General features: G+C 40.4%; 1 protein-coding gene across 1 annotated transcript; it reads left to right on the top strand.

Annotated features, from left to right (window-relative positions):
- Positions 1-100: 100 nt before the first annotated feature.
- On the top strand, positions 101-22,789 carry CHRNG (cholinergic receptor nicotinic gamma subunit). The gene is made up of 12 exons (XM_075200595.1): positions 101-148; positions 2,454-2,593; positions 3,526-3,570; positions 3,687-3,796; positions 5,785-5,940; positions 16,804-16,901; positions 17,728-17,928; positions 18,319-18,433; positions 19,629-19,743; positions 21,271-21,481; positions 21,651-21,778; positions 22,258-22,789. Exons 1-12 carry the CDS (start codon positions 109-111, stop codon positions 22,438-22,440), a joined length of 1,542 nt encoding a protein of 513 aa, XP_075056696.1. The 5' UTR covers positions 101-108; the 3' UTR covers positions 22,441-22,789.
- The last annotated feature ends 2,145 nt before the right edge of the window (positions 22,790-24,934 follow it).

Below are 24,934 nucleotides of genomic sequence, written 5' to 3'. Positions count from 1 at the left end.
GGACAGCTGGAGATAGTGTCCCAGAGGTCTGGTCAGTCCCTAAAATAACCATTCCAGACATTGCAGGAAGGTTTAATCAACTCCACACAGTGGGCATGAGTTACAAGCATGAACAACGTGGCTGTGTTACTCTCTCTCTGCTTCACAGGTAGGGGCCTCCCCTGTATTTTGACTATTCTGCTATGTCTGTCTCTTATTTAAAAAAATAAAGAAAAAAATGACAGTATGCTGTTCTAATATAAAGCTAAAATCAGTAACATACATTTGTTAGTTTAATTACTATGTTAAAATATTCACAATGATCGTATTATTTATATTTAGAATAATATATGCATGATGGCAACTATATTGCATATAGCTTAGACTTACTAACTTCAGGTTGATGTCCCATTATGGAAAGTAGTACAAGCAAATGACAGAATCTCTGAACATGCATCCACTTAATGGGATTGGCTGCATATGTTAAGCTCTGATTTAGAATACATGATGTTTATCCTACAAGATAATTGTTGTCCAGTATAAAATTGCTGGGTGTGAACATAGTATTCATGTATCACTGTGTACGTTCATAAGAAAGAAATCTGTGTTGTGTTGTAATGTAAACATCACCAGGCTTCTCTTTAAAGAGGGAGAAGTAAAAACAAGTGTTATATTGTGGTTCGCAAACACTAAACAATCTGAATTTTATTTCATGTAGCTTGTAATAGTTGTAAAGCTTTATAAAAGTTTATTTTAAAACTTTACAACTTTATCTTTATTAAAATATGAACTGATATTATCTATAGGAAAATAGTGTTGCTAAGGAAAAGTTGCTAAATTTGTAAAGTGTATTGAATTAAAAAAAACACGTTAGGAGCAGTCTCAGTCTTAGGGGGGAATTCAGTTCCCTCCAGATTAGCGCCACGATAACTCCATTACGGTTATTGCGGTAAAATCGACCCGCTTTCTGCTCGCAGCTCAGGGAACTTCGATCAAAAAGTCAGCGTTGAAATTACCGCAATAACGGCATTTAAGTGCACTATTACCAGGATAACTGTAATAGTGCGCAGGCCGCATTACTTTTAACAGTAACGCGCCCAATTGAATTCCTCCCTTATAATATTTATCAGAATAGTATGCTGTAACATGTCCTCAAGGTAAGAATCAGTGGTGGCCAGTTATAGTGATAGTGAGATCATTAGTAATCTCAGATTAAAGCTGTTAGTTATGTTCTTGAATCGTGGCACTGTTAGATAGTTATACATTTTTTTATTGATGTTTTACAAATTTATTCCAAATTATACTGGACCAACTGTGAACCACACATTGTATAGCACAGATTTGGGAGATGTGGGTAGTGCTCATTTACTGTTAGATTATATGATAATTTTTGATAATATTACACACAATAGCCTCCTGTTCATGAATTGATTTGTTATATTGAACTAACTATTCCTCGCAGACTATGCCACATTCTAATGCTATACTGAAATATTATTACTCTGTATAGGTATCTTAATTCAATGATAGAAATACCTTAGGTTGTAGTGAATAAGCCATCTTGCACGGATAGCAAATCACCAAATGGTTCAATGAGTAGCACACTAACTATTCCTCGCAGATCTGAGGCACACTGTAATCCTACCCTGATGTCAAACTGATAGAATATTATCATTATTATATATCTTCAAGATATGGGAGCTAACCAAAACAATTATATTCATAGATACAGATCTAATGCGGCAGTACCCTTTGTTTGCTTAAGTATCTCAAAAGAGGGTAAAGTAAAATGATCAATATATTTTTAACAGTACTAAAGGAACAAGTGCTTGCTAAAAACTGGTGTGGATATGTGAAGTGCTAATTTATAAAGTTATGTCATATTTGGCAAACCATTTTGTTTACAACCTTCAAATGTTTTGGCTGATATACATGTGAAAGAGATAATAGTTTGTTCACTTTTTTTAAAAGACAAAGGATTGAAGCTGAAAAGTGAATTGTTTCAGTGAAAGACATTACTGAAGCTGGGAAAACCAGAAAAAAAGCAAATAAATGGCTGCTGCCTATTGTTTTTCTCATATACACAGGCATCATCAAGCAAGGGGGGAACAGTGTATTACTGGGCCCCTTGGCAAAATATGGGTATGAACTAGACTCCCAGATCCCCCACTCAGAGCGGGAGCCTTAGGGCTTGCACTAGCTGTTGCTTTCGCAAAGGACAAATGCAGGACTAAGAAGGGGCATGTTTGTTAATATAATTTAGACACAGGGCTACAAATGATGGAATACCCTTATTCAGAACCCCCAACCAATCACGAGCGGACTAGATATTAAATCCCATATCTGTATGTCAAATTAAAAGCTGTTTTCACCAAAGTGGTCAATGTACACAGAAAATGTACTTTAGGAATGCGCCAGTCAGATCCTGTGACACTTACTAGGGTCAATTATGCCATCATCTTTCTGATTCTCAGCTGTCCTGTCTCACAATAGCGAGGAGAAGCTAATGAATGATCTGATGAAGAACTACAACAAGAACTTGCGTCCAGCAAAGAAAGATGGTGACATTATAAGTGTCAGCATAAAACTTACTCTTACCAATCTCATCTCCCTGGTATGTGTTTACATTTGTCTGTCTGCCATATCTCATATTCTAGTGACCATCTGTCGTATAAGTCCTAACTATAATGTGTGAAGGGGCTTTTATTTCATAATCATGCCTCTAGCTGTTCTAATTTCGTTATTTGTCCTTCCCAACCTTCAGAATGTTTATGTCCACTTTTTGCTCATTTAAAAGTTTGCATATGTGCCCAATGATAGCTGATTAGAAAAGGGCACAAATATGACAGCTATAGAATTAGTTGATTGGATGCCATTTAAATATCATAGCCTATTTTAAATGTCCATGTGTCGTACAAATATATAACATTATAAAATAATTTACCAACACAAAGTTATTTGTAAAATAGTACTATAGTTGATAAGAATAAATAGCTACCAATGTTTCAACAAAGACATATAGGCTCATTTACTCCTTTCACTAAAGTATAGTAACCAATAAGACACTTGCCTTCATCATATAATATGTACTGCACAGATAAAAGCTAATTGCCGATTGGGGCTGTGGTTCAGTGTAGTTTTTGCACTAATTGCAATGTTATAAAATGCCCTAAAATGTTCCCATGTATCCCATACCTAACCACTGTTCCAGAATGTCTGGGAGACTCCAGACATTTCATCACAGGAAGCGGGGCCAAAATGATGGGATATGCACTGTCCCCGCCACACTTGATTTATGCTGTATTATATGGGATTTACATTTTTTACAAAGTTGGGATATATGATCATTGTATATTTTTAGACGATATGTGAATTGACAATATACAAATTTAAATGAGAAACCCCAGATTTGGCGAAATTATCATACTAATTATAATATGTCCAGTTTCACATTCAGAGACACTTGACTATTGACTGGCTGAGCCATGAAGGTTTCTGTCTTTTCAGATTACAGATATGTAAATTATTCTCTTATGTCACCTGCAGAATGAGAAAAAAGAGGCCTTGACCACCAATGTCTGGGTTGAAATGGTATGTATATTAAATAAAATGAAAATACAACTTGTCCATATAGGTGTTGCTTTAATCTTTGCATCTTCCTGATTTCTAACTTGAATTATGACCTCCTATGTTTGCTGTTATTTCAGCAATGGAAAGATTATCGCCTAAATTGGAATCCTGATGAATACAGTGGAATTAAAATTGCGCGTATCCCCTCCACCATGGTGTGGCTCCCAGATGTCGGCCTAGAAAACAAGTCAGTAAAATTCCAGATAATATTGAACTGAGGTTCTAAAACTAGTTGACTTCAGGTCTGGATTTACATTTGCTTCCCCAGCCTCCTCCCTTGATGTAGCACTATATAACCCCAACCCCACCACATCCTGTCTGTGTAAAAGTAGGTGGATGAAAGTTAGTAGGTTTTATCAGCTACCCAAAAACTGAAGTTTCCAGTTTGGGGAAAAAAAACAAATGATATAAACCTAATATAACTCAAAACATTAGGCATCAGAGTCCAAAGGTTGACATATGGATCCAGAACTTACGGTTCTCAAAAAGGGCCCGATTCATATTCAGCCACATGTCTCTTGTGTGAAATAACTTTACTTGTGTAAATGTCAACTGATAGTGATGACTGACACGGCATAGTCTTTGATTTAAATATTACACTTATGTCTGTAAGTCACTATCACATAACAACAGTATGCAGCTAAGATACAAAATAAAAATGCATTGTATGTATAGTGTACATTGAAATAGTCTTTATTTATGCAATTAATATAATAAAAAAAATTTTTTTTAAAAGAAATATTTCTAGAAATAATTATATAGTTAATGTCATGGTTATAGACACCGTAGGGGGTACCGGCTGGTATTCACGCAACAGAACAGGGAGGCGCATAGTCTAACGCAACCCCGGTCTTCACCAGGAAGTCCCGCAAGGAGGTATGGTCTTCGCTGCGTGGGATGCGCAGGTCACGGTCAATGAAGTTGAAGACAGGAATAGTCAGACGATCCGGGTCAAGCCAAACGGTAGCCCATTACACAGGAAGAATTAGAAGAAGTGTCAGGGACAAGCAGTAGGTCAATATCACACGGACTGTGCAGTACCAAATCGGGATCCAGGAGAATGAGCCAAGGAACAAGCCAGAAGTCAGCCAAACACAAAGGAGCATTCAAACAGGAAGTGCTGGAGCTGCTGTGAACCAATACTCTGGCATCCTAATGGTGCCAGAGTGTTACTTAAATAGAGGGAAGAAGAAGCTGATTCAGTGGTCAGAACCAGCTGATTGCAGACAGAAAGCCCAGGCAGCGCGTTCCATTGCCTAGCAACAGGACACGATCATCTCTGCGCATGCACGCACTGTGAGTGCCCCTAAGCCGGAATTGCATCCTGTTGCTAGTCAATGGGATGCACCGAGCAGCAAAGAACAGATGACCGTCCCCTGCACTTAGGAGGAGTGCGGAACAGCGCCTAACAGTATAACTTAATTGTTATTTTAATTTTTGGTAAAAAAAAATTATGCATTCTGATGTACACATTTACTGTGCATCTGCATCTGTGTGTACTGCAGTCTGTTCTGCATATCTACATACGGCCAGTAGTGTCTAGGCAGAGCGTACTTCCACCTAGAATTAAATAGAAACTTATCGCGAGAGACACTTCGATTTGAATACGACTAGAACTACGCTCAAGTCTCATGCTCTTTTTATATACGCAACTTATGTGCAAGTTGCATTGGGACATGAATAAAGCCCAGTGTGAGTGAATACTTAAATCAAACCCCATAGCAAACCATAGATCAAATGAATTTTAACAAGAGTCTAGGAACATGCATTGTGCCACATAGATCTGTGATTTATGTTGTTAAAAGATGGTATTATTATCTACACTATTATTAATAATAATATGAATATATATTATAAATATATTATAGCTACATTTTAATAATAACTTATTATATTCATATATCCTACACTAAATATCACCACTTATGTTACTGCCCAGCACATTTATGGTACAAGAAAAAAGAAACCTAGAAGCTGGTTTTCTGCACTAATGGACAATAAGTCATAATAATGTGACCAATCTAATTGTTTACATATACTCGTATCTGATATGAACAAAGCAGTCTGTACTTTAAGGAATGGCTTAGTTATTACCTCCGTCATATATCAAAGTACTCGTGTTAACGTAATGTAAGAGCTATATCATTTAATCGTTGTTTTCTCTCCATCCTGCAGTATTGATGGCACCTTTAACATTGCCCTATACACAAACACTTTGGTGTCTTCTGATGGTTCCGTTTACTGGCTGCCTCCTGCCATCTATCAAAGCAATTGCCCTATTGTGGTCACATATTTTCCTTTTGATTGGCAGAACTGCTCCATGGTATTCCAGTAAGTTTGGTGTTAACTATATGTGACTTGATATGTATGTGGTTTAAAAAAATACTTTTAATAATGGAAATCTTCTTTGTATGCTCACCCTGTTTTATGAGAGGTCTGCTGGTCCTGATCGTCACAAATCTTAGGTTGCTGTTCAAGTTGTATACAGTTTTTAATTGTTAACATATGGAAATCACCTTTAATTTATAAACATCTGAAAGAGAAAATCAGACAAAATGACCATAAGACACACTTTTCATTAACTTGTCCTATATTTACTATTACAAAGTTAATCATTCACGTGCCTTGCTTACAGCAGACCCGAGAAGCCTCTGCTCCTGAATTACAGCAGGATGCAAGTCCAATTATGTTAACAGAAAAATATGGCTTACATAAAGTTTTTCACACTACGCAATTTTGCGAGGTGATAATAATGATGGCTGCATTTTTGCTCTGAGCGATTTTACACAATAGAATTAAAGTTGCACATATTTTAAGATGTAGGTGTCTCAAAATACAGCTGCAGAAACATCAGAGTACAGATGTATTTTGCCCAGGGCCCAATTAAGGGTTCCAGCCGCCCTAGGCTATCACCGTCGCAGCGCCCCCCCCCCCCCCCAATATAAGCATATAGGAATACTCCTGAATATGTATATTCAGGAGAATTCTCCAGCATTCAAATTTAGACAGTGCATTCTCTCTTACCTGTTCTTGCTCTTCTCTGTTCCCTGTTATTGCAGCTTTGTTGTCTTCTAGCTGGCTTCTGGAAAGTTGGGGTCCTGTTTTGAAAATATGCAGCAATTGTATTATAATGCTAAATGTTAACAAAACACAACAGTCCATTATGGCCAGATAAAACTACCCCATAGCACAGGCATATGTAGGCAATAAAATATATGAAAATTGTTGTCAAAGAGCTATAATCAAATATAAACCTCTACCAGCCCCATCTGACTAAAATTTAGCATTCTCATAACCGTCACACAACACAAAGATTATGCCCCCCCAAAGCTGCTATATTTTTTTAAATAGTCCCCTCAACCATTTAATCAGCCCCGTTCAGCCTCATCACATGTCCCCTTTTAGCATTGTCACCTGACCCCATTAGCCTCTTCACCTGCCCCTTCAGCATTGTCAACTGCCACTTTTGTCTCTTCACCTGCCCCCTTTTAGCATTGTCACCTGACCCCATTAGCATTGTCACCTGCCCCATTAGCATTGTTATCTGCCCCATTAGCATTGTCACCTGCCCCATTAGCATTGTCACCTCCTCCATTAGCCTCTTCACCTGCCCCTTTAGCATTGTTATCTGCCCCATTAGCATTGTCACCTGCCCCATTAGCCTCTTCACCTGCCCCTTTAGCATTGTTATCTGCCCCATTAGCATTGTCGCCTGCCCCCTTTAGCCTCTTCACCTGCCCCCTTTAGCATTGTCACCTGCCCCCTTTAGCCTCTTCACCTGCCCCTTTAGCATTGTTATCTGCCCCATTAGCATTGTCACCGGCCCCCTTTAGCCTCTTCACCTGCCCCCTTTAGCATTGTCACCTGCCCCCTTTAGCCTCTTCACCTGCCCCTTTAGCATTGTTATCTGCCCCATTAGCATTGTTATCTGCCCCATTAGCATTGTCACCTGTCCCATTAGCCTCTTCACCTGCCCCTTTAGCATTGTTATCTGCCCCATTAGCATTGTCGCCTGCCCCTTTAGCCTCTTCACCTGCCCCCTTTAGCCTCTTCACCTGACCCTTTAGCATTGTTACCTGCCCCATTAGCTTCTTCACCTGCCCCTTTAGAATTATCTGCTCCATTAGCATTGTTACCTGCCCCTCCGCCCCCAGACATTAGGATTTACCTGTTGTTCCTGGGCAGCAGTCTTCTCTCAAGCGCTATACATGACAGGCAGCCTGGCAGCGATCGCTGCTAGTTGCCTGTCGGTGCGGCCGCGAGCGCTTCTTACTGTGGTCACGTGACCACAGTAAGAAGCTCCCGCGGCCGCACTGACAGGCAGCTAGCAGCGATCACTGCCAGACTGCCTGTCATGTAGTAGTGACAGTCGGGCAGCCCCCTTTAGACAAGGGGCGGTCCCGATGATGCAGGCCCGGCGCTGCCTCAATAAAAAAAAAATGGCAGTGAAAAAAAATTTAATCTCGGTGACGCTGCGCCCCCCAGGCTCCAGCGCCCCAGGCTGCAGCCTGGTCAGCCTATTGGCTGATCAGGCCCTGATTTTGCCTAAGAAAACGTCACGGATTTACATTTTATTCTAAATCAGATCCCCATGCGCAGTGTGCAGTGCAATCTCCCTTCTTTGTAAGACTACGTAATACTTTCATTGTAACTGCATGCTCACCTGAATTAGCATGAGTCTGCTGTCAGTCAACACTGACATGAGTTGCTGGGGCGCCAGGCCATCTCAGTTCACACAGAAACAACTTATTTATCTCCTCCTCTCCTCCAGCACAAAAGAGCATAACGGTTGCATGTGAAGGTTGTATGACCACTTCTACTCCTCCATCTTAAACTTGCAGCAAAAAAATACGTCTACGATGTTGTAGGGACAGGTATTTCACAGTATTCATCAGAGATAATCATAGATACATTTAGACGGTAGGTATAGAGAGGAAGTTCTTACATCTCACTAGTGCACACCACCATCCCCTAACTTTTTCCAACTTTTAGCCACACAGCAACCCCCCTCAAGGTGTGGGGCTACCTTCTGCCCCGGCTAGCTTGTGGGTACAGACAACCAATACCTGAGGACCCCCCTACCCCAAATATGCAGCTGTTTAACTAAGGATGAGCGGGCTCGGATTTCTGTAATCCGAGCCCACCCGAACAGTGCGGATCCGGTGGGATCCGAGCACTGTTCGGGTATTTCCGGCGCAAAAAAAAAATGAAACTGAGGCTCTGACGGATCTCGCGAGACTCAGATTGCATAAATTCCCCGCTCGCGCCCGGCATCTTCAGTCGGGCTCAGATCATTGAAGAGGGAGGTTATAGGTTTAGTGGTGCTCCGTCCTGTGTCCTGTCACTCTGTCCTGCTTAATATCCAGTGGTTACTTGGTCCTGTGCTCTGTCCTGGTGATCAGTCCAGTGGTTATTTTTTACAGTGCTCTGTCCTGCTGAGTGCAGTGGTGCTGTGTCCTGTGCTCTGTCCTGCTGAGTCCAGTGGTGCTGCCTGTGTCCTGTGCTCTGTTCTGCTAAGGGCATTGTCATTTATAAATTATTCAAAAGTTATAAAAAAAAAATTAAAAAAAATTATAAAAAAATAATTGGAAAAAAAGATAAAAAAATTACCGTATTTTTCGCTCCATAAGACGCACCTGACCATAAGACACACCTAGTTTTTAGAGGAGGATAACAGGGAAAAAAATATTCTGAACCAAACCCCAAACCATTCAACACAATGAACACAGTAAGGACATAGAATCACAATGGTAACAATCTCATAATATGCAGTCTGCACATATAGCAGGTGATTTAGCAATAGTCCACTAAAGCAATGACTGATGCAAACAGCTGGGTCATATAAGAGGGTTGGAAAGTCCTCCACCCATTAAGAACCCAGCATGGTACTCAGATATATCCATGCATAAACGTGACAGGTTCCTCCACAGTGAGTGGGTATAATGTCAATAGATTACCGTATCAGCGGGCAGTACAGAGTAAATAACTTCACAGATGTAAAGGAGTCTGTACACGTACAGTTGCTGAGAGACGGTCATCTTCCGATACTTTCTGCTAGCATGGAGTCCATTCCGATATGCGTGTGATCGGAGAGAGTGAAAACTGTCTGAGTTCCGTTTGTGCGCGCATGCGCAGAACGTTGCTGGCGTCTGAGCTGATATTCTTTAGTGTGCAGTAGCGATGTGCATAGATGTGAACCCAGCTTTACTCACTTCACTGACTGCACTTTCATGTTTGCCCCATTCTGCCAGTCTCTGCACTGGTTCTTGCCCCGCTACCAATTTTCTCAATAAAGTTATAAGAGAGAGCAAGTCACAAAAAAAATCAATACAGGAAGTGCTTTTGTGGTGAGATATGCGATGTGCGATGAATGAATGAGTCAGATCTGCAGGCTTCCTTTTTGCAGTATTCGCTCCATAAGACGCACACACTTTTTCGCCCACTTTTTTTGGGGAAAAAATTGCGTCTTATGGAGCGAAAAATACGGTAGTTAAAAAATACTAGGTACTGCTATTTCAAAGTCAAACTACGTTCACTGTTGCTGCTGTACCAAAAAATAATAGGTACTGCTATTTACTATTTATTTATTTATTTATTTATATACTGTTCATTATTTCTGTAGTTCCAAAAAATAGGAACTGCCAGTTCTATTACTACGGTCATTGTTTGTGTAGTTCCAAAAAATAGGAACTGCCAGTTCTATTACTACGGTCATTGTTTGTGTAGTTCCAAAAAATAGGAACTGCCGGTTCCATTACTACGTTCTTTGTTTCTGTAGTTTCAAAAAAGAGCAACTGCCATTTCTATTACTTTGTTCTTTGCTTTTATAGTTCCAAAAAAGAGCAACTGCCATTTCTATTACTACGTTCTTTGTTTCTGTAGTTCCAAAAAAGAGGGACTGCCATTTCTATTACTATGTTCTTTGTTTTTATAGTTCCAAAAAAGAGGAACTGCCATTTCTTATACTATGTTCTTTGTTTTTTTCTGTGCAGTGGAATTCAGACCAGTTGAGGGTGATATATTGTGGCCCCGGTACCAAATTGGGTACCGGGGCCACTCCACTACTCAGTCCAGATAGATGCATATCAGATATTAAAAAACGTTGACTGTTGCTGCCAAATCCAAAATTAATGAAAATGACCTGTCATCGTCAAAAACAAGAGGTATTGACGCGCTCGAACTACACCCTGTATATGCTGCAGAGGATGTAGGAGCAGGCAGCTGTGCAGTGGAATTGAGACCATTTGAAGGCGGAGGTATTGTGGCCCCGGTACCAAATTGGGTACCGGGCCCACTCCACTACGCAGTCCAGAAAGCTACCTCGGTGCAACGTTTTGGACTAAAAACAATATTGTGAGGTGTGAGGTGTTCAGAATAGACTGGAAATTAGTGGAAATGATTGTTATTGAATGTTATTGAGGTTAATAATAGCGTAGGAGTGGGAAAACAACAAAAAAACAGGATTTTAGCGGTTTTTAAAAAAATAAATCAGAACCCAAAACCCGAAATCAGAACCAAAACCTTTCGTCAGGTGTTTTGGCAAAACAAATCAGAACCCAAAACCTCAAGCTAATCAGAACCCAAAACCCCAAACCCAAAACACTAAAAGTGCCCGGTGCACACCCCTATGTTTAACACAGTCACACGTGGGCAGTGTCTAGTACAGTGGTGTGGTGCAGTGCAAATAAAATACTGGGCACCAGGCCATCTCCGTTCAAACAGAGAAAACCATATTACCAGATTAGGCCCCGCTCCTGTCATCACCAGGGGCGTGGCCTAATATGGTAACGCTCCATGCACAACATTAGTCTTGACTGACTTAAATAAAATTACTGAACTGTATTTTGTTCAATTCTGTGATGTACTATTGATTTTTATAACTGTACAGTATAATTTAATTATCATTGATAGAGTTAAGTCTGACACATATCCACTTTTTTTGGAGTTGAAGTATGACTGAGGAGGGGGGCGGGTCGCCTCAAATCGCTTCATTTTGGCCCCGCCCACACTATGATATGATGCAACCGCATCATTTCGGCATTTCGCCGACTTCACTAGAAATTCTGGGAGAGTAGGCAAGTATGATCTAACATCAATAACTGTGTAAGGCCCTATGTCTGTGTGTAACTGCTTCATTCATATTGAATATAGAAAGTTACTGACTACAATGCTCCAAATTTCAGAAAAAAAAGCTGCCTTATCACACCAACTGAGTCCCAGAATATCACAGTTCTATAAATAAATCAGCAGATAAAACCACAGTGGAAATGTGACTGGCAGGCCCCCCAACCATTCTTCTGTCATCCCTATTTAAATTATCCTCTACCCAACATTTGGCTCCTCACCACCGACCCCCCACCCTGTTTCAGTCCAGCTACCATTCACTCCATCCCTGGTTCTATCTAACCCCTGCAGTAGTTTACTTTTTCCTCTGCTTCTCTTCTTCTTTTCTGCTTCTCCTTGCTCCCTCCTTTCAGCTCCTCTCCACTGGCAATAGCAAGGAGAAGCGTCGCTGATGTGTACAGATGTAGGAACATCTGCCTACAAATTTTATTATTATTATTAATTTTTATTTATAGGGTGCCACTAGGTGTCCGCGGCGCTGTACAGGGACAAACGAAATTACAAAACGAGGTGAGACAGCACAGAAAACAATAATCACAGTAACTCAGTGAACTCAAGGCACAGCTAGAGGGGCGGGGGAAGGGAGAGGGGAAGGTCAGCCAACAACGGCACCTAGAAGGGAGGGCACGAATGAGAGGGAAACCTCCAGGGGGAAGAGGAGGGAGCGAGAGGGGACAGGGGAAGAGGGTTCTCGAGGAGGGAGGCAGGGTAGCTGGCGAGCAGAGTTAAAAGTGGTGAAGACAGGAGGAGAGAAGACCCTGCTCAAAGGAGCGTACAATCTAAGGGGTAGGGAAGACTGACAGAGAGACACAGGGGAGAGAGGGAGAGAAGGAGGAACGGAGGATAAGGATAGGGGAAGGGGAATGAAAGGAAAGAGTCAGAAGAAAAGGTAGGAAGTTAAGTGGGAGACTGGAAGGCTTTAAGAAAAAGATGGGTTTTTTAAACACCGTTTGAAACTGGACAGATTAGGAGAAGTTCTGATGGAGCGGGGGAGCTGGTTCCAGTGGAGGGGAGTAGCGCGGGAGAAGTCTTGGATACATGCGTGGGAGGAGGTGATCAGGGGGGAAGAGAGGCGACGGTCATTGGCCGATTGGAGAAGGCGGGATGGAGCATGAATAGAGAGGAGGGAGGAGATGTAGGGTGCTGTGGAGTTGGCGAGGGCCTTGTATGTAAGAGTGAGGAGCTTGAACAGGATTCTGTAGGGTAAGGGGAGCCAGTAAAGGGATTGGTAGAGGGGGAGACAGAGGAGGAGCGGCGAGAAAGGAAGATAAGCATAGCGGCAGCGTTAAGTACAGATCGAAGGGAAGCGAGGTGATAGTGGGGGAAATGGACTAAATGAAATGAACTAAAATAGGAGAAGGTAAAGGTGACCTAGTGGTAAAATTTAAATGAGAGAAAAAGTACAACGAAAAGAAAAATACAATGTAAATGAGATGAAAAATGCAATGTGAAATAAAATGAAAAATACAATGTAACAGAAGAATGGAGGACTAAAGAAAGCAGATACCAGGCGATGAGGAAGGAGATCGCAGGAAACAAGCGAGTCCAGGCAGAGTCCAGGCAGACCACGGGTCACAGGTAGTAGCTGGAGGAACAGTGATCTGAGGGAAACTGAGTTCAGGCTGGATGAGAGGTCCGGGGAGTCACTGAGTCACAGAGAGCAGGTAGGACCAGAGTACGGGAGACCAGATGTGAAGAAGGACCAGGAGAGCCCAGAGTTCAGGAGGACCAGCGATCAGGAGGGCCAGATGAGACCGCAATGGAACATCAGTAGGAGCAGCAGGACGGGAGACCACAGAAGACGGAGCATCAGGACGGGAGACTTGGAAGGAGCAGCAGGAAATCACGGGCTGCGACCCAGGGGAGCATCAGAAGGACCGGAGAGAGCAGCAGCGTCGTCCCGGAGGAGTGTAGTAGAGAGGACCACAGGACCGGAGACAGCCAGAGGACCAGGACCGGAGGCGGCCGATGAAGGAGTAGCAGCAGAGGACAGCGTCTTGGAGGCAGGAAGCGGCCACATGGTCAAGACTGCAGGCGTCCAGCGGAGACGGAGTCAGAAGGACAGCGGGAGTCGGCAGCATGGGAGCCAGAAGGCAGCATGGCAGACGGACCGCCATCAGGTAAGAGCACCACAAAGTAGGCAGGAAGTAAGAGGTATCCGGGAAGTCAGGTGGACAGCCGGGAAGATGACCCAGGTCAGGGCAGAGGGGGAGGCGGGAGAGTGAGGCCGAAGCCACGGCCTGGAGTTAGGAGAGTTGCCAGGGAGGATTAGGTCGTCCATCACCCTAGTTCCCCATCAGCAGCAGCAGCATTCGTCAGCAGCGGAGGAGGCAGGCATCACCGTGGAGAGTGCGGGAGCCAGAGGGGGTTCCTAGCTGGGCTCCGACGGAGGGCAGGACGTCTGTCCTGTTCAGCAGCAGGTCAACAATGTCCCTTAATTCACTGTAGAGGGCCGCTGCACCAGTTAAAAAAATCTGTCTGGGCCCCCAACTGCTGTCGAGCGCCATACTGATGCACTCCCTGTACCCCCTGGTGGTTGCCCAGTGTATAAGCATGGAAGAATGTATTACTGTCTGTTTAAACTTGGTGTAGCTAATATGTATATGAATTCATATCAGTGTTGTAAAGTGTATTTTTTTCATGCATGTGAAGTAAAAAAACAACAACTCCCTTTCTAGTTGTATTTCACTTCAATTGCTTATGCAGCACAGAGATTATATAACTCTGCATAAATGACATTTGTGCTTTGCATGTGAAATGATACTGCTGTATTGGGCCTGGTAACAAGATAAGAAGTCATCTTGTGCAGTGTTTTCAGGTTTTAGTTTATGTGTAAATCTATATTATCACTAAAGTTTCAGGATCTATACAAAATGGACCTGAAGAAAAGACAACCCATCGCCTCTACTGTGATATATTCTCAATGCTATATTATAGGCTGATACGAAGTATAGAGTGCAGGACACATATTAAGGTTGTGCTGAGATATGTTTTTAATATGATCTCCTATTATAAGTAAATGTAATATTTTGTCAGTGTAGCTCATTAGACCATATTTAAGTGTACAGAATTATGGTATGCACAATATAGGTAATATAGGCATTTTTGAGAATGCCAGCCTAATATTAGTTCCCCTGTTACTTAGGGGCAGGCTGGGCTGGGGGCAACGGGGAGCATCTGCCCCCGGGGCTGGTCCCATAGTGGGCTACCTCGGGCTGGCTCACTGGACCACTTGCATTCCTTTAAAATGTTCCTAATAGGCTGCTGAGTTGAGTCTTGTCCTAAAGGCTAAAACTTGCCAGTTCTCCCCTGCTGGTACTAATCTCCTCTACGATAAGGGACAGGAGCAGATAGGACAGACAGGGAGATTTACATATTCTCAGCATGCTGAGTTATTATAGATGAATGCTTCTCTCCCAGGGTATAGCAGCCATGTGAGGGGGCAATGAGAGCCATCTTTGTGTGAGGGAGATTTGGTGCAAAACTGTTCAGGAGGACAGCTTATAAATGGGTTTACACTGACTTAAATTAATTACATTTTAGGTTATTTTTATACACTAATACTTTCCAAGTAGCTGTTTGTCCCAGTGAAAATTATGTTGGAGGGTGGGCTGGGTAGAGAGTAATGAGCATATTGGATGCACACACCTCTGGTATAAGTTATATTGTCAAATATTGTCTAGAACAGAACCAACTTAAAATATTGTCCATGTTGAAGTGTATGGGTAAGGCATTTAATCAGATTTCTAGATCCGTCTTCTGTATAAAAAGTTAGTCACTTGAGTATTCAGTAGATGTCAGTTTATTCCATGTGGTATATAATATTATAATATGCAATATTTCTTGTCTGTCTGTTGATTAACTGCAGCTACTATTTGTGCGTATTTCTGTTTTTCAGTTTATTTTGCTTTAAGCGAGAAAATTGCATGTATTTATCTGAGCTGGGATAATGTTGCACCTACCGTGTATTACTGCATGTCATCTCAGAGTCTTGTGACTCTATAAAGACACAAGGCCACTGGCATATGGCATATGATGAGCCCAATATAAATATATATATATATATATATATATATATATATATATATACAAGTTAACCCGTGCATGATACTCATGCATTCTAGTTAAATCAAGCTACTTAAGGTGTTAAAAAGGTTCTTGTCATGCATTTGGGCCATAGCCCAGGCCTCCTCAGGGGAAGAGCATTACTTCCCGACGTAAGCGCCCTTTTTTAACGTGGTTTTGTCCACATGTCACCACCTCATCATTCTTCTCCATCACCTCATCCTTCATTTTTCTATTCAGATGTCTATCCAGACACAGGGATCTCGCTCAGCGGTCCTGAGTATCACACTCCTCTCACTCTGTTACCCCCGGCAACCACCAACCACTCCCCACTGTCACCCCCGGCAACCACCAACCACTCCCAACTGTCACTTCTCCTTCAAGAAATATATATATATATATATTTTTTAAATCTTTATAAACACTTTTAACAATTAACAAATGAAATTAACAAATTAAAAACATCTTAGTATACCAAATTTCAGCCCTTTCTGAATTTTTTTTCCACACACACTAAGAATTTAGTAGGTCACTGTATAACTCCGCCCAGCAGGTGGCGCTGCAGCTTGGTTTTATTTTTTACACACACACACACACACACAAACAGACAGACTAACACACGCCACTAGACATTTATATTATAGAGATATATATATACATATATATATATATATATATATATATATATATATATATATATGTCCTGCAACCATATTAAGGGACAAGGTCACAAATTGACTTGTACTATCCTTTTTATTTTTACAGTACAGAGTTCATTATTTCATATATTATGCAAGTTTTAATTTGGAACAAAACAAACTAGTATTATGGGTTTCTCCTCCTTTCCAGGTTCACCAACACTGATAGTTATGCTTTACATCTTGGAACACTTACATAGTGTGTAAAGTGACACAAGTGACCTAAGCACAACATATAAATGAAAAACTAAAACTGTATAATTATGACACCCGCAGATTTGGTGAACAACTATTACTCTTCAATTAGGTCACAGACATACAGTGCCAACGAGATTGAGTTGCTTCTGACAGTCAATGAAGGGAAGACAATAGAGTGGATTGAAATAGACCCAGCAGCATTCACAGGTAATATACAACAGTAAGTTGCAAAGGTTGAAACTGCATTAGTGCACATGGGCTCAGTGGCCCTGTAGTTACCCCAATATACTACACAGACTCAGGGATGCTTAGTTCTTTCCCTCTCTTAGCAAATACAACATCACCACCATGGCCTGCCTGTCTAAGTCAGGAACACTGTGTGATAATCTCTGCACAGCATTCCTGCAATAATTGAGAGCTAGAAACTCACCAGTATCCCCTGAACATGCCACTTCTGCATGCCCAGCGAGATCTGGCTAATGTTTTGCATCGAGGTCCAGCAGGCTTTATCTTGGCAACTGCTCTTATATGATGGAGGTGTTACATAGAGGAACCAATTTTATATCTAGTCTCTAGAGCAGCCCATCCAGCTCTTATGGGGCCTGGTTATAAAGGTTCATCCACTCCATTAGCCTCTGCTTTGCTCTTCATGTGTTGGAACCAACATTTGGGAATGTGCAGTGAAGCCACATTTGGACTTCAACGTACATAACACTGACCCCTGCACAGAAGAGAAGAACAGGGCCTACAGAGCAGGGCTATTCCATGTCTGCGTTGTCAGCTTCATGATAATGTCTACCACCACAGAGCAGGTGGACACATATGTCGCCCAAAAGAGAATTTGCCCAGCTATTGCTTGTTATGTCCCTGAGTTGAATGTTGTGTAAATATTAACATAAAATCACAACCACTCAGTCCTCTCTAATCATAGTGATTTGTGACACATACACTAACACTAGAGTGATTCCGTTGACCTGTTAATACTTTTGATTTCGATGTAAGTGTTCTTGTTTATTGCTAATATTTTTTATAGAGAATGGAGAATGGGTAATAAAACATATGCCAGCTAAGAAGATCATCGATCCTCGACTGACTCCAGATGACATCAATTATCAGGCAATTGTCTTTTATCTCATCATTCAGCGGAAACCTCTCTTCTACATCATCAACATCATTGTTCCCTGTGTGCTCATCTCATTCGTCAGTGTACTGGTTTATTTTCTACCAGCCAAAGGTATCATTCAGTAGTACTGTACTGACCTCCAATTTCGTGTGATAACAGACAAGTTATTTTTATGTGGTCTGTGTGCTTTCATCTACTTGTGTAGCAAGTTCTGTTATACTGTAGATCTTTCTTAACTTATGAAGCCCACCTTCTAATATGATACAGTGTCATTTACACAAGTAAATATGTATAAAATGGTAACTAACAAGAAGAGGAGTGAAGGAAATTAAATCTTTAGAATTACAAAGATTGATAAGAAGAAAAGAAAAGAAAAATAGGTTTTATAGATATAACAGAGCATGGAGGTGGCTATAATAGCTGTAATGCTAGTTTAGATAAGCGATTAAAAATGGTAATGTATAATATGACTCTCTTTTGTTTTCTTCACCGAATTATCAGCGGGAGGTCAGAAATGCACAGTGTCCATCAACATCCTCCTGGCTCAGACTGTCTTCCTCTTCCTGATCGCCAAAAAGATTCCAGAAACCTCCACTGCTGTACCACTGATTGTAAAGTGAGCCTCGCTTGAACCCTGAGATCTAGATGTATTTAGTTGTATAGGGCAGCACAGTGGCTAAGTGGTTAGCAGTTCTGCCTCACAGTACTGGGGTCGTGAGTTCGATTCCTGACCATGGCCATATCTGTGTGGAGTTTGTATGTTCTCCCCGTATTTGCGTGAGTTTCCTCTGGGCGCTTCGGTTTCCTCCCACACTCCAAAAACATACTAGTAGGTTAATTGGCTGCTATCAAATTGACCCTAGTCTCTCTCTGTCTGTTTGTATGTTAGGGAATTTAGACTGTAAGCTCCAATGGGGCAGGGACTGAAGTGAGTAAGTTCTCTGTACAGCGATGTGGAATTAGTAGCGCTATATAAATAGCTGCTGATGATGATGATAGCTCACGGATTACCACTGCTAAATTGCCAATGGCAAAATCTCATCGCTGGGTGGGTTGGAGAAATCATCACACAACAACTTATATTGTTGGTTGAGTTTTCCAACCAATCGCGTACATGAGACCTGGTAGGAAATAATTACCACTAGGTTTTAATCACAGCAGGTGGCTGGGAATGGATAGGGCAAAATTATGCAAGGACTGGGCAGTGAGGTGAGTACTTAATATTATACTTCTCAGCACTCTCATAAGTAAAATAAACATCTCATCTAAAAGATGGCAATATTTTCTCTATGAGTTGTGGGATCTGGTACCTGGTACCACAACTAGGCCTGCACCTAACATAAGGCAAAGTGAGAACTTTGATTTTGGTGTCTCTATATTTTATCCACTTGAGACAAAGTCCTCAACATGATTCCTGGTAAAGCAAGTGTCACACTCACATCTCTGAATCTTGTCAAACCCCCCAAAAAAGTGACTTCAGAAGATGTTGCATGCTGTCACATGTTTTGTGAAACATAGTTTTCCATTGGAAATGCTGTTTCCCTGCCACACATGAGCACTTTAACTTTTGAAACGCTGCAGACTACAGTTGATCATGTAATGTTCTCTGAAGCAGTATAGTGTGGGAGGGAAATAGCATTCACCATTGAGTGCTGTGAGTCAGTACTCAGACAACTGCCACTTTGAGAAACTTCGATAACACTAGTGCAAGAGGCACACATGAGTTTTCACTATAATACAGGAATAAGTTACTGTTTGCTGATTAATATAACATATGAATTCCTGACACTGTTTTCTTTTTGTTCCCTCAGGTATTTGACATTTCTCATAGTGGTCACCATTACCATTGTGGTTAACGCTGTCATTGTTTTAAATATCTCCCTCCGTACCCCAAACACGCACAGCATGTCAAGCACTGTCAGAGAGGTATGGGAATGCACTTTGTGTGCTAGATGATGCATGTTACTTTGGAAATGTTTCAATAGAACCAGATTAAACACAACAATGAGGATGATTTGAAAGCTAAAGTATCGCTTATGCGACAGAAGATGTGAAATGTAGAAGCTGGTTTTCATCTATCTATTTTATACTGCTGTCATTGAAACCAATGTGAGTATGTGCCCTGGTTACATACTACTCTGCATTTTTGCTAATATGTTTATCAACCAAATAGGGTTGAACCTAGAAATTTTGTGGCTGCAAGCCTTGTTCATTTCACCCCTTATGCAAGTAACATATTCATCAATATCTAAGAAGTATATAATATTAAACACAAACATGGGCACTGTAATAAGCAGTAGATGTACCAAAAAGGTAGAAACCATTCATTTTAGATGTCTTCTCTTTATTTTCCTGCAACAAAAACAGGGTAGCGCAAAAAGCTGCCTTAGGTGGCAGAATAGCACAGTGGTTAGCATTGCTGCTATAAATCACTGGGGCCATGAGTTTGCATTTGACGAGGACACTAATTGAGTGGAGTTTGCATGTTCTTCAAGGGTTGCAATTAACCCTTGTGTGTGTGGTAGGGAATATAAACTGTAAGCTCCATCGGGACAGCAATTGATGGGAATTATTACATATTCTCTGTACAGCACTGCATGATTTGAGGCAACCTTTGCTAGATATGGGCCTGCATACTATTTCTGCACCAGAAGTCCTCTACATAATAACTGTCATATGAATTTACTTTCAGATGCATTCATGATGATGACATGTTATGAATTACAATATAACAAGTATTGTTTTGAGTAGATACATTGATGACTACCTTATATATTCTAAGAGATTTCAGGATGTTATGTATATTATCCCAAGTTTCCATGGACTGTCCCATTTTTCACACACTAAAATCTTTGACTCACAATTCTTATTTCCCTATAATTCAGACTACTAATGCCCCCTATTTAACTGGGTAAGTGGGGAAAGTGTTAAAGTGGCAATTAAAATACTGTATCTTTAAAGTTTATGGACTGAGCTTCAAGTCAAATTGGTTTCCCTGTTTTTTATTAGCAAGTATTGGAGCCCTAACCATTTATTACTTTTCTACAGGTTTATTTAGGAACTATGGGCCTGATTCATTAAGGATCTTAACTTAAAAAACTTCTTATTTCAGTCTCCTGGACAGAACCATGTTACAATCCAAGGGGTGCAAATTAGTATTCTGTTTTGCAAGTTAAATACTGACTGTTTTTTCATGTAGCACACAAACACTTGATAGCTTATTTGTACACTGAAATTTAAAGTTGATATTTGTGTGCTACATGAAAAAACTCAGTATTTAACTTATGTGCAAAACAGAATACTAATTTGCACCCCTTGCATTGTAACATGGTTTTGTCCAGGAGACTGAAATAAGAAGTTTCTTAAGTTAAGATCCTTAATGAATCAGGCCCTATGATCCCAGATACCATTTTATCCTGTTTAGAAATGTTTACTGTCTCTTTGAATCTTCAGCTCTTCTTGAGAAAGGTCCCTCAGCTCCTTAGAATGCATCTCCGCCAAAGTGATATTGCTCCTGAACCGGCTCCACTCACACGTCGCAGCAGTTCACTAGGGTTGATGATAAAGGCTGATGAGTACATGATGAGGAAGCCCCGGAGTGAACTCATGTTTGAGAAACAGAAGGAGCGAGATGGCCTCATGAAGATTGTGTTAGAAAAAATAGGTTAATATATCACTTAGTATACAAAATTCTTTGTCCAGAATCCATACAAACAGGTTATCAGCCTAAGTGACATTTACTGTAGTTTAATCACCAAAACTTTAACACTGCAAGACCTGAGTATATAAAGCAAACATCTAACTTTGTGGATATAATGTTTCATTTCTTGAAGGCATGGGAAATGGCACGGCACAAGATCTCATCCATAGTCTGAGACAAGCTGCTCCCGAGATACGAGCCAGTGTAGAATCTTGTAACCACATCGCGAGTACAATGAGAGAAAGAAAACAGTTTAAAAGTGTAAGTCTGTGTAAATGTGAAATGAATGTACCTTCAGATATCAACCTCTTTAATTGAGCCTCAGAAGCTATTAATCTACCTTTAGAAATCAGCCTCCTTAACTGAGGTTTATCTATACATCCATGAATTCAATTATATAATTAAAACAATTCATGAATCTGCTGTAAGTTAAAGTATAAATACATTTACTGGGTTATTGTTAAACCTTATTAAGGTTCAAAATAATCCTTATTGCACCTACTATTAAGTTTTATTATGGATCTTCACTTCACTAAACACACTGCCAGCTTTTACAATCCACAGTCAGTTTGCTTGTACAGTCGCTAGTTCTACTATTTTTCTTCTCTTTTGAACTCTGATTTTCCCAATCACTTCCTCTACACTATAGTCATACTTATGAATGAATATATCTAGCAAGACATCCTTTGAAATATATTGAAAAATTTGGGTAAGTAATTAACTCTTGTTTTTAATTCCAGGAGAATGAGGAATGGATTTTGATTGGCCGGGTAATTGACCGAGTCTGTTTCTTGATCATGTTCTTGCTGTTCATCCTTGGGTCCATTGGAACCTTCCTGGCAGGTCACTATAATCAAGCACCGGCACTGCCTTTTTCTGGAGATCCTAAACTCTACCTACCACAGTCCCATGAGTCTACATGAAAGGATTATTCTATAACATCTGCCCTTGAGCCTTCTAATGTGTCTACCTCTTTTCCTGGCAAACCTGTAGTAGTTACAGATTGTGAAAGCCTTTTTGTCCTCATTTTGGGCAGGTTCCCAATACTCTTCAAACTAAGAGGTTAAGAGATGACTTAGATGCATGTACGTTGATTGTGGTCACTGTACAACAGATGCCATACATCTGAAGAGAACGAGTTCAGACCTGAGTAAAAGATGTTAGGTCCACACTTTGGCTTGTACATACTGGAGAAATGAAGAATAACTGAGATGAAGTATTTGTGTTGTGTATTTACATTTTTTTAGGCTGATTGCCATATTTACATTTAGAATGGTGGAAAGCTGATTAAAAAATGCATAAAAAAATAAATCACTTTGACACCTGTTCTTTAAGGTGTCGTGTCTTGATGATGCTTATTTCTTAAGAAAGCAACATACTGTGTTTTTTATCATGCATTTTCCCACCAATATAATTTAGCCAGAAAAGCACATAAAAGATATTTCTACAACTAAAATGTGATTTTTTTTAGTGTGTTTATTTAAGAACACAAAAAGGAAAAGGTAGGTAAGTTTTGTGAAGGCATAAAATACTGTTAAAATCCCACTGTTATACTCTCTATATGCAGTTATGTACTTGTAGTGAATAGTATGTATGAATAAGTGATAAGACAGAATGATTGCATTTAATATAACTTTCACAAGTGTCGCTCAGATGGACTACAATAATATAGAGCATACATTTTATATATTTTTCCATTGTCGAACTTGAGAACATTGTGAGTGAGTCTTCTTTATTCACCTACATGTGTAACAATAAAACAGCCGGTGTACCCAGTTCTGAAGTCTTTATCAACTAAACAGCAGTGATTGCTCCATTTGTATCACCAGAAAACATTCCTTTGCCGTCTATGTAGATGAAGACTGAATAGATAGATACTTCAAAACATTGTTTAAATTTCCATCTTACTTGTACTTGTTATGTTTTATTTTGCCTTGAAGTCCCAGCTTCATCCCTATTGTGAGAGTGCTCTATATCCATCCAACTTGTCTTCCCAAAACCAGGATAGGGAGCATATCTTCTATGGAATGGCAAAATGCATTGTTTTTACTTGAACTGATATATTTATATATAATTATGTAAATAACTATCTAACTACCCTATTAGCAGCAATGTAGGTTAATGACAATGTTTCAACCTTATTTTTCTGTTTATTTACAGGTATATTTTTTAAATAAATATTTCCATTGCTAAATAGTCTTCTTTGCTCTCGGTAAATACAGCGAAGAGAGCACCACTTAATTTCAAAGACAGTGCTTTGTCTGCCACAGTTATATATATTTATGTTTAGTACCACTTTAACTATTTTGTCTACAACTTGCTGTTTGATTAACTCATACTGTCAAGATCAGCTTTTCGATCTAACACTTTCAATGTAAACCTTTTGCTGGTCCTATATAATGTTCTTTACAGATTCATGAATAGCATCTACAGTGTCTTAGTTTTATTTGTAGGTTTTGAAAAAATTAACTTCTTGTGTGCAAAGCTCTGTACATTTTAATACCTAATAAACACTTTTCCTGTAACGAGATCTCTATTATCTGCCATCATGGAACCTGCTGACAATGTAAAGTTCACTTCAACATCAGCCTGCAGAATTCAAAGATGTTGAATACTCCTATCCTATTCTGAAAAATGTTGGGCCTTAAACAAACAGGGGGAACTGTCATTTGGTGTGTCACACTGTCAGATGGCAAAGAGAACCTTACTTAGTATCTGATCCAAAGTAAACATTGCAATGAATTCTCCTTCTATTGTCTGTCTGTGGGGTAGAAGACAGCCAACAATCGCCTCAATTCCCAGAACTGCTCCTGCAATGTGCTCAATAAGAGCATTGTTCTTCATTTCACAGCAGAGGCTCCAATCAACCAAACTAAATGTAATGTAGTTCATCATTGTGGTAACTACAGCAGGCTATTCTGTTACCTTATTATGTCCCTGGTACACAAATGCAGAAATCTTTACATTTATATCAAGAAGCATACCGAATGGTCCTCTTTGGCATAAATAGAGTTAAAGGCAATGCATTCTACTAGTGTGGCACAGATGGGTGTAAGGACACGTGTTTTGTGTAGGCAAGCAATGAGAGTTGCAGGGGGTGTGGAATCCCACTCAAATCCAGAAGCAGACAGTGAACGGATTAAATATAGAATTATATCATGCAACAGTATAACCATGTCTCACATGCAGAGTCCACCCACAGTCTCTTTACAGGGCAAAGTGAATTTTAGATGTTTCAAGTACAAGAAAATGTGTTTTTTTACATTTGTACCCCACAATGTATGCACATTTGTACAGCGTGTGTGTATGCAGACAACATGAATTTTTTTGGTGAAAAGCAAAGGTGTAACTTCAAACACTGCATTTGTTGTAGTTTGGAATATATTCCTTTATCCTGCTAGATGTATGTGAATATGT

The sequence above is a fragment of the Mixophyes fleayi genome, chromosome 3, assembly GCF_038048845.1.
Source record: "Mixophyes fleayi isolate aMixFle1 chromosome 3, aMixFle1.hap1, whole genome shotgun sequence".
In the NCBI taxonomy this organism is placed as follows: domain Eukaryota; kingdom Metazoa; phylum Chordata; class Amphibia; order Anura; family Limnodynastidae; genus Mixophyes; species Mixophyes fleayi.
The sequence above is the reverse complement of the archived record's forward strand: the minus strand, read 5'-3'. Positions and strand labels throughout refer to the sequence as shown.